Here is a 17,902-nt window from a genome sequence, read left to right as displayed (position 1 = left end):
CTCCTAGAAATAGTGTGTTGGTGTAGAGGATTGCTTCAGCAATGAATTGGTGCTTGCCCTGCTCCTCCTTGTACTTGTGATCTTGGTTTGATTCAGTGGTGAATTTGGACAGATTGAACAGCTCTGGCTGTTCTTCCTGTTCTTGCTGTTCTTGGTGCCCTTACCCTGCTGCTTGGTCGATGAATGAACTAGGGTTTGCTATGGAAAAGTTTTTATATGGTTGGTCCTTGCTTCTCTTGTCGACAACTCCACCTTTCACTTTGGGTGACTCACTGTGTATGTGTGCTGCATGCACACAGCCCTGTGAGCAGGCTGTGTGTGTGTGTCTGCTGATGCCCTGCACTTGGCTGAGAGAGTGGATCAGCTCGGCAGTCTTGCTCATATCCTCTCATGATTCAATATTTTTGCTAACCTGCCAATTGGCATTGCCACTTGGCACAATGTTCTATTCGAATGAAGCCCGGTGATCAGGGGGGTACGTGAGCACGCCCTAGCTGCTCGACACGTGTCTAACACCATCCACTATTCCGTTAACTTATCACGGGGGAAGGCGCATGTGGTCGCGTATGTCCTCTTCCACCTCCACTGCTCATTCTCTCTCTCCCCCAAATCGAAACTGCCCTTCGTCGGAAGCCTCCCCTTCCAATCGAGGACGCGCAACGTCCGCCCGCGCTCGTCCCCCCTGCAGAGCCACGGCCGAGACGCGCAGCGCTTGGGAGCGGGCGTCGCTGGCCTCCTCTATGCTCGACTGCGGCATCTGCCGGCTCCCGCGCGCCGGAGTTGCTGGGCGGCGAGCTGTGGAGCGTCGCGTGCGGCTGCCGGCGGCGGAGCAACGAGGAAGTTGGGAGGAAAAGAGAAGGTGCGTCGCGGCGGTCTAGCTTGGGGAATCTCCATGGCTGCAATCGATTTTCCTGTAGCTGTAGATGTATGCAGCGCGCCGGCGAGCTCCCCTCCCCCGCCGACGATTCCTGCAAGCTGCGCCATGGAGACGAGGTCGGGCGCGGTGGCCCCGTCCAGGTGACGCCGGAGCCCCAGATGCAGTGCAGCATGCCGTCGCCGCGTCGCGATGGCAGGCGCACCATCCACCACCTGGTGCTGCTGGGGAGCACGGGCCGCCGGGGAGACCGCCGCGGGGAAAATCGACGGCCGCGCCGCCATCCAATCTGGCCGCAGCTCCCCATCGCCTCTCTTCCAAGCATCTCTCGTCCGTGCGCCGCCGATGGGAGGCCTGCCGTCAGCAGCATCGGCCGCCGCTCCGACGGATCGCCTACTACGGCCTCTTCGTGCTCTCCCTCCTCGCCTCATGGGTGCTCCGCGAGGTCGCCGCGTCCCTCCTCCAGTACCATCCCATGTACGCCCCTCAACCCCCCTTCGTTCTAATTCAAGGCGTGATTCGATTTGGCCCGATTTCATCCCTGACGCGGGCGTCCACTTGCATCCTATTGTTTCAGGTTTCTTACAAGTAACTTCTCTAATAAATTATGAAGCTGATGGTTGTTGAGTTTGCTGATCACTGTTGCAATATGGAGAAACTGCTTTTACTTGCTCATCAACTCGATGTATCTAGTTTTGGTAGTAATACGGGAGTTTATCAGACTTTCCATTCGGAGTAGCACACTCTAATAGAATTGCTAAATTATTTCAGCATGTAATACTGAACTTGGTATATACTCTGTTCGTCCATGGATTTTCTGGTCCAGAATTATCAATGTTTTGTGATCTTATTCAGAAGATTGGCAAGGTGATGGATGCGTCCTTGTTAGCTTCTGATTATTAGATGGCTTGTGATTCAGGGTTAAGTTGTGTTAATCCTGTAGTGCTGATTCTGCTTGAACAAGCAAAATTTTGCTTGTCCACAAAACGTCCGCGTGGCCTGCTAATCCTGCTTAGCCTGCATGAAAGACAGCTGGAGATCAACTGAAAATGTAAACTAGCCACAACTCCTCCCGCTCCCGCTGCCAAAGTTCCTGCGCTGCTCCATAATGATGCATGTGACATCGCTCTGTATAAAAGATTCTTGTTTTTTTATTGAATAGTGGACGAGAGATGCATGTGACATGGAGCCAATCAACCTCCTTCCCTCGCCCGCGCTCGATGGGGATGGGAATGAGAGATTTCACGGCCGTTTTATTTCCGTTAGCATCTAGCGAATCTAAAAGCAAATCCAACGGTATCTAGGGGGTGCGCACGTACCCCCCTGAACACCAAATCCACTCTCATGTTCTATTTGTGTGATTTATATGCAGGGATCATGAAATTGATCAAGATGAAGATCTTCAAGCTCAAGATTAACTTGTAGCTTAGGATATATTTTTCTTACCTGTAATTTTCTTTTTCTTTTTCTATTTAAGCAATTCTTGTAATGTGTTGTATTATTCATTTATTTTCTTTATGAATATTGTAATGACAATGTAAATTGTGTGATGATCAATAAAGCTCAAAGTTTTCTCTAATGAGCTTTAATTATTATGTGTATTATTTATACTTGGTATCCTTATTATTTACTTAATGAATTTCCTTATAATTAATTTATGAGATATTTGTTTTTATGTTTGAATTTGAATTTCAAATTCAACTTTGAGTTGAATTCAATCATACAACTTAACTTTGAATTCAACCAAACAACTTAAGTTTGATGTGATCTCTCCCCCTCTCTTCTCAAAAACCTAATCTAGTTAAGTGAGGTACAAGTTTGTCGCACTCTCGAAACCCTAACCCTGTAAGGTGTCGAGAGAGAAACTTGTCCCCCTTCGATGCAGTTTTTATTTAAAAGCGCGAAATTTCCCCAGAATTTGCCATGCAATGCACATCCCTTTCTAAAATCTACCCCTCGATCATCTCTAAACCTGGGACATTACAGCCTTTCCCCCTTAAAGAAAACTTCGTCCCGAAGTTGTGGTTGTAATACCTGAACAGCTCAGGGTATGTTTTCCTCAGGTCTTCTTCCTTTTCCCAGGTGGCTTCCCTCTCGGGGTGATGCTTCCATTGTATCTTGCAGTACTTGATAGCTTTATTTCTGAGTTGTTTCCAGCTCTCCTCGAGAATCTTGGCTGGCTTCTCGATGTAAGTCAAGTCTGGTTGTAACTCAAGCTCTTCATGTGATACTGGTTCATCGGGGGTCTTCAGACACTTTCGGAGTTGCGACACATGGAATACATTGTGAACCTGAGATAACCTTCCCGGTAATTCCAATTCAAAGGCTAACCCTTGGTTTTGACTCAAAATCTTGAAAGGTCTGATGTATCTAGGACTGAGCTTTCCTTTTACTCCAAACCTCTGGAGTCCTTTCATCGGGCTTACCTTAAGATATACCATGTCTCCAACTCGTGGCTCCCATGTTCTCCTCTTCTGATCGGCATAACTCTTTTGCCGACTTTGGGCTATCTTGAGCCTATCTCTGATAATGTCAATGATTTGTTGTTTTTCCTTGACATAATCAGGGTTGAACTCTTTGCTTGCTCCGGCTTCATACCAACATATCGGTGATCTACACTTCCTTCCATACAGAGCTTCAAACGGTGCCATCTTGAGCTTTGATAGCTATTATTGTATGAAAACTCTGCTAGTGGTAAGTGCTCCTCCCATGATCCTCCGAAGTCTAGGGCACAAGCCCTAAGCATATCCTCTAAGATTTGGTTGGTTCTCTCGGTTTGTCCACATTGCAGGGATGATAGGCGGTACTATAGTCCAACTTGGATCCTAAAGCTTCGTGTAGTTGCTTCCAGAATGCTGATGTGAACACGGATCCTCGATCCGACACTATCTTCTTAGGCACTCCATGCTTACTCACGATCTCTTTGATGTACAGATCGATGAGTTTCTCTCCTTTATCCTGCTGATTTACCGCTAGGAAGTGTGCATTCTTCGTCAACCGGTCCACGATTACCCATATCATGTCCTTCTTTTTATTAGTCATGGGTAGTCCGGTGATGAAATCCATCCCTATTTCCTCCCATTTCCACTCTGGAATAGGTAAAGGTTGTAGCTTTCCTGCCGGACTCTGGTGTTCAGCCTTCACTCTCTGGCAGGTATGGCATTCCGCCACATATTGTGCTATCTCTCTCTTCATGTTATTCCACCAGAATAGTTCCTTTAGATCCATGTACATCTTTGTACTTCCCGGATGTATGGAGTATGGTGTTTGATGGGCTTCCCGGAGTATTACTTCCTTAATTTCAGCAATATCCGGAACGCAAATTCTCTTTTGGAACCATAATGATCCAGATTCTCCGCGGTGAAATTCTGATGGTCTTCCCTCATCTATTCTTCTCATCTCCTCCACGATGAATGGATCGTCCAGCTGACCCATCATTATCTCATTCTTCAGGTTGACATTTAGCTCATCGGCTACTTGTAAAGCCGATAGTCCTTCATGAGCTTCCTTCTCCCAAAGTTGTATTTGGGCTTGACTTATTTCCTTCCTCAATTCCGGTGATATTTCTTGTTCCACTCCGCCGGTGCTCTTCCTGCTCAAGGCATCTGCTACAACATTGGCCTTCCCTGGAGTGTAATTGATGGTCAAATCATAATCCTTGATCAATTCTAGCCATCTTTTCTGCCTCATGTTGAGTTCCTTCTGAGTGAAGAAATATTTGAGGCTCTTATGATCTGTATAGAGCTCGCACTTGGCTCCATAGAGAAAATGTCTCCAGGTTTTGAGTGCAAATACAACTGCTGCTAATTCTAGATCATGTGTTGGATAATTCACTTCATGAGGTCTGAGTTGCCTCGATCCATAAGATATCACTTTCCGATCTTGCATGAGTACGCAACCCAATCCATGCTTGGATGCGTCACAGTACACGGTGTAATCCTTGCCAACTTCCGGAACTGCTAACACCGGTGCCGTGGTGAGTTTCTCTTTTAGAGTTTGAAAACTCTTCTCACACTCCTCTGACCACACGAAAGGTGTGTTCTTTCTTAACAGTTTCGTCATGGGTCCTGCTATCTTGGAGAATCCTTCAATGAATCTCCGATAATATCCTGCCATTCCTAGGAATCCTCGGATTTCCTTGACAGTCTTGGGTGCTTCCCATTCTAGAACTGCTGCTACCTTACTCGGGTTAACAACTATTCCATCTTTACTAATAACATGACCAAGGAATTCCACTTGATCTAGCCAAAATTCACACTTGCTAAATTTGGCATAGAGTTGATGTTCCCTTAGTGTTTGCAACACTAACCTCAAATGTTCAGCATGTTCGGCCTTGTTCTTGGAATATATCAAGATATCATCGATGAATACGATGACAAACTTGTCTAGATATGGCATGAAGATCTTATTCATGAGATTCATGAATATTGTCAGGGCATTGGTTAATCCAAAACGCACTACAACGTATTCAAGGTGACCATACCTAGAGACAAAGGCAGTTTACGCTACGTCTTCCAACATGAACTTTAACTGGTCATAACCGGATCTTAGATCAATCTAGGAAAAGACTCCCGCGCCTCTAACTTGATCAAATAGATCTTGTATTCTTGGAAGTGGATACTTGTTCTTGATTGTGACGTTGTTCAGATTCCTGTAGTCTCCGCACATCCTTCTTCCTCCATCCCTTTTATCCACGAAGATTACAGGTGATCCCCATGGTGAAACACTTTCTTGAATAAATCCTTTCTGTTCCAAATCATCCAATTGCTCCTTAAGTTCTTTCAACTCCTTGGGCCCCATCTTGTATGGTGCCTTAGCAATCGAAGCTGTTCCTGGAATTAGGTCGATAGTGAATTCTATCTCCCTATCTGGTGGCATACCAGGTAATTCCGCAGGAAACACATCCTGGAATTCATTCACTACAGGTATATCTTCCAATTTCACTTCCTTCATGCTGTTCAGCTGTAGCTCCACTTCAATCTGTGTATGTTTGTCGCCTTGGTAAATCATTCTACTTCCATCGGGGCTTTTCAAAGATACTGTCTTGTTCACACAGTCGATCAATGCTCCATTAGCTTCTAACCAGTTCATACCAAGAATGACATCAATGTCCTTCATCGGTAGAATGAACAGGTCCGCGTCAAACGCGCACTTATTGATCATGATGACTTGTTTTTGTTTGGTATGGGTTACTACTATCATTCCCCCCGCAGAAAGTATGGTTATGGGTGTATCTAACTTAGTGCAACTAATCCCATGTTTGATGATGAATTGTTGAGAAATGAATGATGTAGTTGCACCAGTATCAAAAAGTACTTTGCCAGGATGAGTGAGTATCTGGAGCGTACCTATCACCGCATGATCGGAGTTGACCACCTCCTCCAGACTGGTGCAGTTCAGCTTGCCGAAGGGCTTCTTATTCTTCCAGTTCCCTCCGGTGTTTCCTCCTCGGCTTCCACCTCCTCCTGACTGACCTCCTCCATTCTTCTTATTGGGGCAGTCTTTCATCATGTGCCCTTCCTGACGACACCCGAAGCATATTATCTTGGGTTTCCGGCAATCTTGTGAAAGATGCCCTCTAAACCCACAAATGCGGCAAACAATCTGGTTTGCGGCTTGGTTTCCTTGGTTCCTCCTATTATTGTTGTTATTGTTGTTGTTGTTGTTGTACCTTGGTTTGAAACTCAAGCCAGTATTAGGCTTGTTACTGACATATCTCTTAGGCTCAAACTTGGCCTTTTTCCTCTTCTCCTCCTGCAGTTGTTTGAAATCATCTTCCAGGGTGATGGCAGCATCCACCAACTCTTGAAACTCCGTAGCTCTCATCATACGGAGCTGAACCTTGAACTGGGGACTTAACCCCCTCAGAAACCTTTTCTTCTTCTTGTCCTCGGTGTTGACTTCTTCAACAGCATACCGGGACAGCTTTGAGAACTCCCTGACATAAGTCAGGATTGCCTTATCCTTCTGCTCGAGACTTTCAAATTCTCGACGCTTCAGTTCCACAATACTTTCAGGGACATTGGATTCCCTGAACTTCCTTGCGAATTCCTCCCAGGTAAAGACCTTTCCAACCGGATAAACGGCTACTATATTGTCCCACCATGATGCGGCAGGTCCACACAGCAGATGGGTAGCATAACGGACCTTCTCTTGGTCGTTACATCCAACGGTATTGAGCTTTCGCTCAGTATCCATAAGCCAATCTTCCGCGTCCATTGGCTCGGGCGCGTAAGCGAAAGATATAGGCTTGGTGTTATGGAAGTCTGCTAAGGTGACTCCCGGATTCTCGGGTCTCTCCACCCTGTTCTGTTGCAGCAATTCTTGGAAGAATTTGTTCTGCTGCTCCAACGTTACACGTTGTCTTTCTTCCACCAGCTGCATGTACTGCACAAAATTCTGCTGCGTCATGGGTGGTGGTGGTGGTGGAAACTGATCTCTGGCTGCTCCCTCAGCCTCTTCCTTTTGTTTTGCTTCGCGCTCCATGCGCTGCGCTTCGGTCTCCTCTCCTAACGCTCCCGACATAACCCCCTAGTTCTGCAACACAAGATGATACTCATAATTACTCCATGCGCAAGTTTTCTGAGCTCAACTTTGTGCACAGAACTAGTCACGCAATGGAAATCAAAAAGCAAATCCAAATCATACAAAACATATACCATGTATATACATACTTAAGTGGTCTTATTACAATACTCAAGTCGATGTGAGTATGCAAACTCACTTATTAAAGTATATGTACAAATTTATACAAATATTACATACTATAATACACGTGGTACTGGTGTATTATAGCCTCGCCTCCCTTGGTGGACTCTAGTCGATCTTCACTCCCGGTACATCCCAGGCTTCCATCCGGTCGAACGTGCCGTCCTCCTGATAGACCCTGGAACATAAGGTCTCCCCGTTGGCTGGTAGTCCGAATCAGATGATGATCCTAGGGAGAAATCAGTGTTCACAAACTGATCGTTAAGTGCATCATAGTCCACCCATCGGGTGTACTCCCCTGTAGCTCCACCATAAATGTTTCCAACACTCGTACCCGACCCAACCTGTGTCGGATACCCTCCATCAACTCCTTCATTACTAGGATAACTCTGGTTCTGGGTTGTGGCGTCATCATTCATCTCCCCATCATAATACACGAAGTACTATGAGTTCCAAGATCGAGATCCCCAACGCCAACCCGTGGAATTTTCTATAGGAGTCTCGGAACGCTGATTGTTTCGGATTCCTCTCCGCCCTCGTATCCCCCATAGGAACTACCCAGATAGTTCCCAGGTGTAACAGGTGTAGGTTCACGCTCAAGAGGATCAATACTAATGTAGTCACCAGCTGAGTAAACTGGTGTGTGCACCACATTCTCCATAGGTTCTTTCCCCCTAATCTCCTCCTTGGGTTCAGTAAACTCCTCTAGCATCGTATCAATTGCTCCCGTCAGATGATGGTTCAACTGAAAGAGTAATGATATGAAGTTGCGGCTATTATCCATGTATTTTGCAGCTGCTATGGGTTTGCGTTTTGCATATTTGTAGTGGTTAAGCATGGGATCTTCTTCCTCCTGATTATGAGGAATATGGGAGAATTCGGAACCCATAAGCTCTTTCGTCTTATGTTCCCGAATGTCGGTTATGGCTCTCATAACAGCTATATGGTAGGCTATGTTGATAGTCCTGGCTTCCCCTGCTGGCATGACTACGCTCATTCCCAGAGATTCGGGAAGTCGCAGTCCTACCCTACACTTGGCCAATACAGTACCATCATAGTACATGTATTTCTTTACTTGGATCTGGGGATCACTCCCAAATTCAAGTAACATGGCTCGTAGAATATCTGCAAGTCCTCCTTCGTATTCACTCAGTGTGGAATCCATCACTTTCACGTTTCGTCCTGGACGTGAACTTGCCATGTTGGCTGTAGAAATAGAAAGATTATAAGATTAGTAATAATGCATCATAATAGAGATAATAAAGAATTATCGCACTAAAAGATATGATTGTTGTATTCTCAATTGAATATACACCATATTTTTAGAGAATTCTTTACTAATCCTATTTGACTCCTAACGTTTGGTCCCATTTACTAGGTTCCAACCTAAGGTCAAAGCTTTTGCTCTGATACCAACTGTGGTGACCCTGCATACCACTGCATGTTGTAGTATGCCAGTCGTTGATATAACATTCACGAAGTACCATTCCACAAATATTACATCCCTCGGAGTAGTACAACAGAACATAGCAGGTCCATAACTCATTCATTTATTATTACAACTATCATACACAAGTCATCTCGGAGCTCCTCTTGGGTCCTAAGAGGAATACTCCTGGGTTCGAGGCGAACCCAACATGGCTTACAATATAAGAGTCTCATTAAGTTATACATTTATTTCCTCGAGCAGCTAAATACTAAGAGTTCGGGCTGCTCGGTTACTACTACTACTGGATATCTCTAGGCTTGATCTCCTCCGGAAGCCTCCCGGGATCCGTAGACGATGAGGTAGTCTACGCCTTCTATACCTCCAGAGAGGTCTGGTTCTTCATAGCCGATGATCTCGGCTCCTTCATTGTGGTCGTAGTCCTCCTCCAGATGATTCAGACAATCTAAGCATGGGATTTAAGAGTGGTATGAGTACGAGCGTACTCAACAAGTTCATTATAGATAAGAGGTGTTTAATGCTCTAGCTACAATATTAGACCAGAAAGTCTAATACCAATGCAAGTTTTGATAAACATTTCTTCAAGAGATTGCTTTTATTCCAAAGAGCTATGTCCGCCAGCCTTCACCGGTTTACTAGAACTTCATGGAGCTCCTTTCCGGCCGCGTTCGCAGTTCCTTATCCCGGAACAGGGAGTGACAGGTCACAGTTCTTTACACTCTGCAGAGGTGTGTTGCTTTACCCATAAGAGATCTTAACCTTGGTGCCAACCGGGCAGCTTTCCCATCCACACTTCCTTCGGTGTGAGGCCCGGTATAAGGTCATAGTCAATCATATTCCTCCGCTACCTCGCACACCCACCCTTTGTTGCAAACCCCGACCCTGGGTCCTCGCCGGTCCCATTATTCCCGTAATTTCAGGGTGGACCCCGACCACGACGACGATCAGGATTGAACCAAACTCCTTCGTCGGTAGCTGCAACCCATCATAGACCACATTACCGTGGGGAATTAGAAGGGGATCCCCACCCACCAATTGTTCCGCAAGCAGCAACCGCTACGGTAAGCAACAGCTATACCGTGGGGAATTAGAAGGGGCTCCCCACCCACCAATTGCTCCGCAAGATACAACCGTCTACGGTAAGCGCATCCGTTGATGTACAAGAGGTGGAAATACAATTGACTATTCCGTCCCACTCCAGATCTTATGGTTAACACGGGTATTACGGCACAAGAATCACTGGACGACATTTGTTGTTAATCCTAGATGGATATCAACCCTTGCAATGGACCTCCACCATATCAACACAATCCATGGTTCCATTGCCCACCACATAGTCATATTCATAGTTATGAAAGTAGTGGTTTTGATTTTTATGCAATAGTGATAACCATAATACTTTGCAAGTAATTTGATAGAAATACTCAAATGACATGAGCAAGTGATGAACTTGCCTGAACACTGCAAAGTTTTGCAGTTGGATGGTGTGGACTGACCCTTGTCCTCTGGTTCTGAAAAATAGCATCATTGTCCGATAAGGGCAATGGTTAAAGAAGCAATTATGCATGGTTCCAGTTTTAGGGTTTGTCCCCCCCTTCCGATGTCGTTATTATTTCATGTAGGAGGTTATTACTAAGAATAATTTGGGGATACTTGATTTAAAGTAATATACAACCTTGAAATGTTGTCAAGGTGTTTTTAAAGTCCAAATGCATTAATGGACTTATTTTTATTATTGAAAATTATATGTGTGATTTAAATGATTATTTAAATCATCAAATGAAGACTTATTCTTAATTGTCTTCAAAAATTCCCCTTTGTATTTTATTATGATAGAGAATTTTATGCTGATCTATTTTCATATTTTTAATTATTTTTTTAGAGCTATTAAGTATTTATTGTGCCTTTCCAAAGTTTATGCATTTTAATTGAATTGTGAAATGGCAAAAATGCCCCTGGGCCCCACCTGTCAGTGCAACCCAGTGGTTAGATCGAACCGACCGGCCCGGTCCGGCTCGACCAGCCCCATTCCCCTCTCTTCCTCTCACGCGCGACCAAACCCTATCCCTCTCCCGTCGCTCTGGCGATCCGTGGTCGCCGCCGCCGTCGCCGAATTCCCTCGGCCGTCTCCGGCCATCTCTGGCGACGAGATAGGTCGCAAAAGAACGGCCGCACGACGGCGCATCGATCTGTCCGCGGCGATCTATACTTCATCGCCGCCACCGTTCGCCCCCATCTCATCTGCGTCACGCGGCCGCAAGGTTCCGCGGCAATACGCCACTCGCCGGCGCCCCTGGTGCTGCGACGACGCCGTGGGCGTTGACGTGGAGATGATGGAGCGCACGCGCTTGGCGACGCCAGGCCAGGCGCGGCTTGGCGCTGCCGTGGTTGGCCTGTGCCGCCGTGCCGCCATGGCACGCCGGTGCTCTGCTCCAGGTACACGCCTCTATTAATCCCCTTCTTCTTCCTTCTCTGCGCTTTGTTCTAAGGGTTGGCCTGCCTCTCCCATGGAGATGCTGTGCCGAGCCCACTGCTTGCGCTTGCTGTGCATGCGTGTGTGCTGCTGTTGTATTTCTGACTAGCTGCTGCTGTTGCTCTACTGCTATGGCCTGCGCTGAGCTGCTGCCGTGGGTTGCTAGCTACTGCTGCTTTACTAGTTTTGCTCTATGCACTACTGTGATATGCTGGACTCCTACTGTGACCCTTCTGTGGTTATTCATGAACATCCAGTGATGCTCGTGGCCTACTGTCTGGCTCCTGTGATAGCTACTGCCACGAGGACATCCTGTGTATGCACATCCTTGGCCCTGACTTGATTATGATACATGGTCCTTATATTATGCATGTGCCAGAGCCCCTGTGTGGTGCTTATCCTTGCCAATTGCTCAAGTGTATTCATGTATGCTTCTAGATACAACTATAACTTATTTATGTGATTATTTGTGAGGCATCTGTTGATTATCTGTGGCTGTTTAATTCATAAAGCTTCTGTGTGATGCCAGTGATTGATTCTAGCATGCTTTGCTAGCTGCCTGTGTTTATCTGGTGCTCTCACTGGGGTCTGTGTGACACTTGTGCTTGTGCTGATGTGTATTGTTGCTTGCTCAAGCATCACCTGATGCTTGCAGTGATCCACTGGATCATTTGCAAAGCTCTGGTGTATTGATTTCTTGTATATTCATTTATCTGTGTTGTTTTGCTTGGCTAAGTGGATAAATGATGTGAACTGCTGGCAGTTGTGATCATCTTACAGTTGAATTGATTTAGCTAGAGAGATGCCAACATCTGTTGGGTACCCTAGCTCTTGCTGAACCCCCCTTGGGTGATGATGTGATGGCTGGAAATGTTGGTTGTGGGTTGAGGTGGCCTTGACAGCCACTTGATGCTGTCATGGTAGCTCCCCCTTTCTCGTGTCTTCTTTGTGGTGGATTGTTGCTTACTGGCCTGACCATATTTGGTTGCCAGATGCTTTTGATGTTGACAAAAATGAGTAGACACTTGATTGTCTAACTGTCTGATGGCTTAGCTAGCTATAGGTTGTCAAGTGAACTTGGTAGCTAGCCAGGGATTTGAATCCATGTTGGATTTCTCTGGTTGTGTCCATGTGTGGACACAACCAGTGTTCCCTGGATGATCTCTACTGGCTGTTCTCTATGTTTGCTTGAACCAAATGACTAGATAGCCATATGATGACACAAACATAGGGTATCTACCCTTTTGGTGTGCTGAAGATCATGCCTGTGCAATATATGAACAGAACCTTTTGGTCTGTTCATGATCATATTTATACCTCACTCCAGCTCCTAGAAATAGTGTGTTGGTGTAGAGGATTGCTTCAGCAATGAATTGGTGCTTGCCCTGCTCCTCCTTGTACTTGTGATCTTGGTTTGATTCAGTGGTGAATTTGGACAGATTGAACAGCTCTGGCTGTTCTTCCTGTTCTTGCTGTTCTTGGTGCCCTTACCCTGTTGCTTGGTCGATGAATGAACTAGGGTTTGCTATGGAAAAGTTTTTATATGGTTGGTCCTTGCTTCTCTTGTCGACAGCTCCACCTTTCACTTTGGGTGACTCACTGTGTATGTGTGCTGCATGCACACAGCCCTGTGAGCAGGCTGTGTGTGTGTGTCTGTTGATGCCCTGCACTTGGCTGAGAGAGTGGATCAGCTCGGCAGTCTTGCTCATATCCTCTCATGATTCAATATTTTTGCTAACCTGCCAATTGGCATTGCCACTTGGCACAATGTTCTATTTGTGTGATTTATATGCAGGGATCATGAAATTGATCAAGATGAAGATCTTCAAGCTCAAGATTAACTTGTAGCTTAGGATATATTTTTCTTACCTGTAATTTTCTTTTTCTTTTTCTATTTAAGCAATTCTTGTAATGTGTTGTATTATTCATTTATTTTCTTTATGAATATTGTAATGACAATGTAAATTGTGTGATGATCAATAAAGCTCAAAGTTTTCTCTAATGAGCTTTAATTATTATGTGTATTATTTATACTTGGTATCCTTATTATTTACTTAATGAATTTCCTTATAATTAATTTATGAGATATTTGTTTTTATGTTTGAATTTGAATTTCAAATTCAACTTTGAGTTGAATTCAATCATACAACTTAACTTTGAATTCAACCAAACAACTTAAGTTTGATGTGATCTCTCCCCCTCTCTTCTCAAAAACCTAATCTAGTTAAGTGAGGTACAAGTTTGTCGCACTCTCGAAACCCTAACCCTGTAAGGTGTCGAGAGAGAAACTTGTCCCCCTTCGATGCAGTTTTTATTTAAAAGCGCGAAATTTCCCCAGAATTTGCCATGCAATGCACATCCCTTTCTAAAATCTACCCCTCGATCATCTCTAAACCTGGGACATTACAAAAACCACGCCGACAAATGCTGGCCAAGACATTGGGGGCGCACCCATCAATGGACCGCAGATCCAAGATAGGCAGTAGCCAAGGTGACGAGGAAATCGTAAACCTCTTTGACAACGATATCTTCGGGCACCGTAGCCAACAACCATGACTTAGCAACCAGTTACCAAAATGAACCACATGCACACCGTCAACAACACTACTCTTCTTAGAGCCAAGTGCACGACTCCCAGTAGAGAGGCCACGGATGAGATCTCGTGCGAGTCGGACCTCATTTTCTCGGCGGAAGGAGGCACACACCACCACACAATTCTCGGAGCTTAGGCATGACCTGCGTGACTGGAGCCGTGGCCGCCGAGCACTCCCCATCACGAGGAGAGAAACAATTATAAAGGCCCGCTCCGCTCGCGTCCACTTTACTAACATCGGGCAGAACCAAAGGATTAATTGGGAAAATGGATCATGGCATTTGTCAACACGACTACACGAGCTTCAATGAAATCTTCTCGTGGGGCCAGAATGAAGTCCAAGCATTTGGCTTATTTATTCTTAGGGCATCTCCAGCGGCGCGACGCATTTTAATGTCCGCGAGCGTCCGTTTGCGTCGCGCTGCGGACGCAAAAATGACCGTTTTTGTTCGCGCGTCCATTTGCGTCTGGGGTCTGCTCCAGCGGGGCGACGCATTTAATTTTTTCCCTTTCTTCCCTCTTCTCCATTTAAACATAGTTTCAAATATAACATTTTAAAACATGATTTTACACAAATTAACACATAGTTAGGCACATGGTTTACACAAACTAACACATAGTTTGAACCATGGTTGACACAAATATAAAATTTTAAAAAATAGAAGCCAGTTGTGATGATTTTCGTATGTTCGCTGCCAAGGAAGAACATTCGAGGGCACACCCAATCACCCAAACTGGAAAATCCAGCGGGAGGAGACGGTGCCCTTGTTGGTTCTACCGAGGAAGAACAGACAGAGACCTTCACTACTGGCTTTGTCTGGCCTATAGCCAGATTCGCTGCAAAGAAAGAACACTCGACGTTCTAACTATCGGTGTCGGAGCCGGAGTCGTCGGTGTGGTAGTGCCTGCGGCAGGCTGTGTCGTCGAACACCTTGACGATCATCTCGTCGTCCCCCTCGTAGAGGAAGGTGAGCTGGCAGCCGGGCTCGAGGTCGAGGTCACGGGCGAACTTGTCCCACCCCATGTGCAGGTACATCTTGCCCTGCCCGTCGAACAGGACCTCCACGGTCCAGCGGCAGAAGTTGCAGCTAGCCTCCCGTAGCTGCAAGTGCGCCGGCTCGACGCCGTCGACGAACTCGGCGAACTTGTCCGGTAGCCGCTTGATGGCGAGTGGATGAGGAAGAAGAACGTGCGCCCCCTTTATATTGGCCGGCGGCATGCGGTGGCCGCGTGACGCGTGGCGTCGCCATTAACCTGGTTGGCGGAGGTGAGCGGCGGCTCGGCAGCCGAGGCATCGTCGCCATTAGTGGCGCAAGTTGCCGAAGCGATGCAGCGACGCAGCTTTGCAGTCGCTGGCGCGTTTGAGAAGACGCATCGACGCAGGGTCGCTGCCAGGCGGGCCAGCCGAAACGATGCAGCGACGCAACTTTGCAGTCGCTGGCGCGTTTGAGAAGACGCATCGACGCAGGGTCGCTGCCAGACGGGCCAGTCGAAACGTTCGCCAGACAAGAGCGAACGTTTCCACACGTCCGCCGAGACGCAAACCTGGCGCATATTTGAGCCAGGTTTGCGTCTCCGCGGACGGCCCGGTCACTTTGCGTCGCCCCGCTGGAACAGATCCCAGACGCATTTCCGGTCACGCCGCTAGAGATGCCCTTACGCTGAACTTTTACTTGTGTTTGCCCGTCTGCTGCCGTGCATGCTCGGCTGTGCTCTGGGTTACGTTCTAACAAAGGAGGCGCCAGACGGCACACGTCGCACAATCCTTAACCAAACCAAACTCTAGTAAAATGTCAGTATGCTACCCTAATAGGAAGTCTCAAGGGAGCTGCTGGCCAGGTATCGTGGGTGCGGATCGACATAGCCATTCTTACACGGATAGACTGAGCTTTCTTCTCTGTCCCTTTCGTTCTAATTAGTTAACACGTGGCTTTGCCAATTAGGCCACAACAGACTACAGAGGACCTGGTTACGGTTGCATTATAGGCAGTTTCCACCGAATTCCATGGTCGTATTCTTTCATGTCGCTAGATTAAAAATGGTCGCTCATCTCCAGCGGCTGTGGGTTAGTTTATTCTGCTCTAATAAAAGCATCCTTCTGTTAGAACCTTCTGACCAAACACAGTCTACCAAATCAGAAACTGACTGTTTTGGAAGAGAACATTGAAGATACAATGTCACAATCTGAGTAGGATTTGGTGAAAGCAGGACGGAAAGAGATACCGTGAGTACGTACTATGTATAAATAAGCTGCTGATTCAAGTGTCCAACCAAAGCATAGGCTCAGATCATTAAGCTTAAGCAGCAGTTTGCACTACCCATGGCTCTCATAAGGCAGAAGAGGCTTCCACAGCTGCACCTCTCGCTGCCCGTCCCGTCGTCCACCCCCGGCCAGCGTCCCAAGCCAGCGTTCACGCCGGCGCCGGCACCAACGCTGATAAAAGCTTCGACCCCAACGGCCTTGTCCAGCCAGTTCCGCCTAGCCGACTTCGACAAGCTGGCCGTGCTTGGCCGCGGGAACGGCGGCACCGTGTACAAGGTTCGGCATCGTGAGACGTGTGCGCTCTACGCGCTCAAGGTCCAGCACTACGGCGACCCCGCTGCAGCCACGGAGGCCGATATCCTCAGCCGCACTGCCTCGCCTTTCATCGTCCGGTGCCACTCTGTCCTCCCCGCCGCCGCCTCCGGCGACGTCGCTATGCTTCTTGAGCTGGTGGATGGTGGATCTCTCGACTCTATCAGAAGCCGCCAAGGCGCGTTCCCTGAGGCGGCGCTCGCAGAGGTAGCCGCGCAGGCTCTGTCAGGCTTGGCGTATCTCCACGCTCGCCGCATCGTGCACCTTGACATCAAGCCGGCGAACCTCCTCGCCAGCACGGCCGGTGAGGTCAAGGTCGCCGACTTCGGCATAGCGAAGGTCTTATCCCGTGCCGGCGAGAAGTGCACGTCGTACGTCGGTACCACCGCGTACATGAGCCCTGAGCGCTTCGACCCAGAGGCGCACGGCGGGAACTACGACCCATGCGCTGCCGACGTCTGGAGCCTTGGCCTGACAATCCTCGAGCTCTTCATGGGCCGGTACCCGCTCCTCCCTGCCGGACAGCAGCTGAGCTGGGCGTCGCTCATGTGCGCCGTCTGCTTCGGTGAGACACCTGCCTTGTCAGACGGCATGGCGTCGTTGGAGCTTCAGGGGTTCGTCGCCGCGTGCCTGCATAAGGACTACCGCAACAGGGCGAGCGTCACAGAGCTGCTTGCTCACCCATTCATCGCCGGGAGGGACGTGGCATCGTCGAGATGCGCGCTCCGGAAGCTGGTCAGCCAGGCTTCGGCGCCACCCTCGGCGCTGTGAGGCGTGTCGATCAGATCAGCGCTGCGAACTTACATTAGATCAGTTTTGTTAGACAGGTGCACGTAATTGTTAGACGTGTACATTAACAACACAGCAACACTCACCTGTAAACCTGTAACATATATGTGCAGAGTACTATGTAAGTTAGTTCTGAGGTCAGCGAGCATAGGAAGGCCTAGAAATGTAAATGTTGTCTGCAATTGGAAGCATACTACTCTACTCAAATTCTTGTTGTCTATGAGACTCTGAAAAGTTTATTTCCCTCTGCTTGCATTCCTCCTGTTCTCTTAGCTGCTATTGTAAAATTGAGAGGTATTCCCTAATTGCGTATCTTGAATAAGATGCTCCATACCCCCTTGTCGTTCCTAGCGACCAACCTGTGGGCGATTCTCCCCAACCCTAAATAGTCGCCGCCACCCCCTCCTCCCCTCGTTGGCGGTGGCAGCGCACCGCCTGTGTTG

At 47.5% G+C, this 17,902-nt stretch overlaps 1 protein-coding gene and 1 long non-coding RNA gene across 2 annotated transcripts; both read left to right on the top strand.

Moving 5' to 3' along the window:
* The first annotated feature begins 499 nt into the window (after positions 1-499).
* On the top strand, positions 500-1,724 carry LOC127348480 (uncharacterized). Its single transcript, XR_007879794.2, has 2 exons — positions 500-1,351; positions 1,452-1,724. It is a non-coding gene; the product is annotated as an uncharacterized lncRNA (long non-coding RNA).
* Positions 1,725-16,415: 14,691 nt separating this feature from the next.
* LOC127346956 (mitogen-activated protein kinase kinase 9-like) lies at positions 16,416-17,441 on the top strand. The gene has a single exon (XM_051373192.1). It carries the CDS (start codon positions 16,416-16,418, stop codon positions 17,439-17,441), a length of 1,026 nt encoding a protein of 341 aa, XP_051229152.1.
* Positions 17,442-17,902: the final 461 nt, after the last annotated feature.

This window comes from Lolium perenne, chromosome 4 (genome assembly GCF_019359855.2).
Source record: "Lolium perenne isolate Kyuss_39 chromosome 4, Kyuss_2.0, whole genome shotgun sequence".
Lineage (NCBI taxonomy): Eukaryota > Viridiplantae > Streptophyta > Magnoliopsida > Poales > Poaceae > Lolium > Lolium perenne.
This window is presented reverse-complemented; position numbering and strand designations above follow the sequence as displayed.

Coding starts and splice junctions, on each gene's coding strand:
- LOC127346956 (XM_051373192.1), top strand. CDS start 16,416: ATGGCTCTCATAAGGCAGAAGAGGCTTCCACAGCTGCACCTCTCGCTG.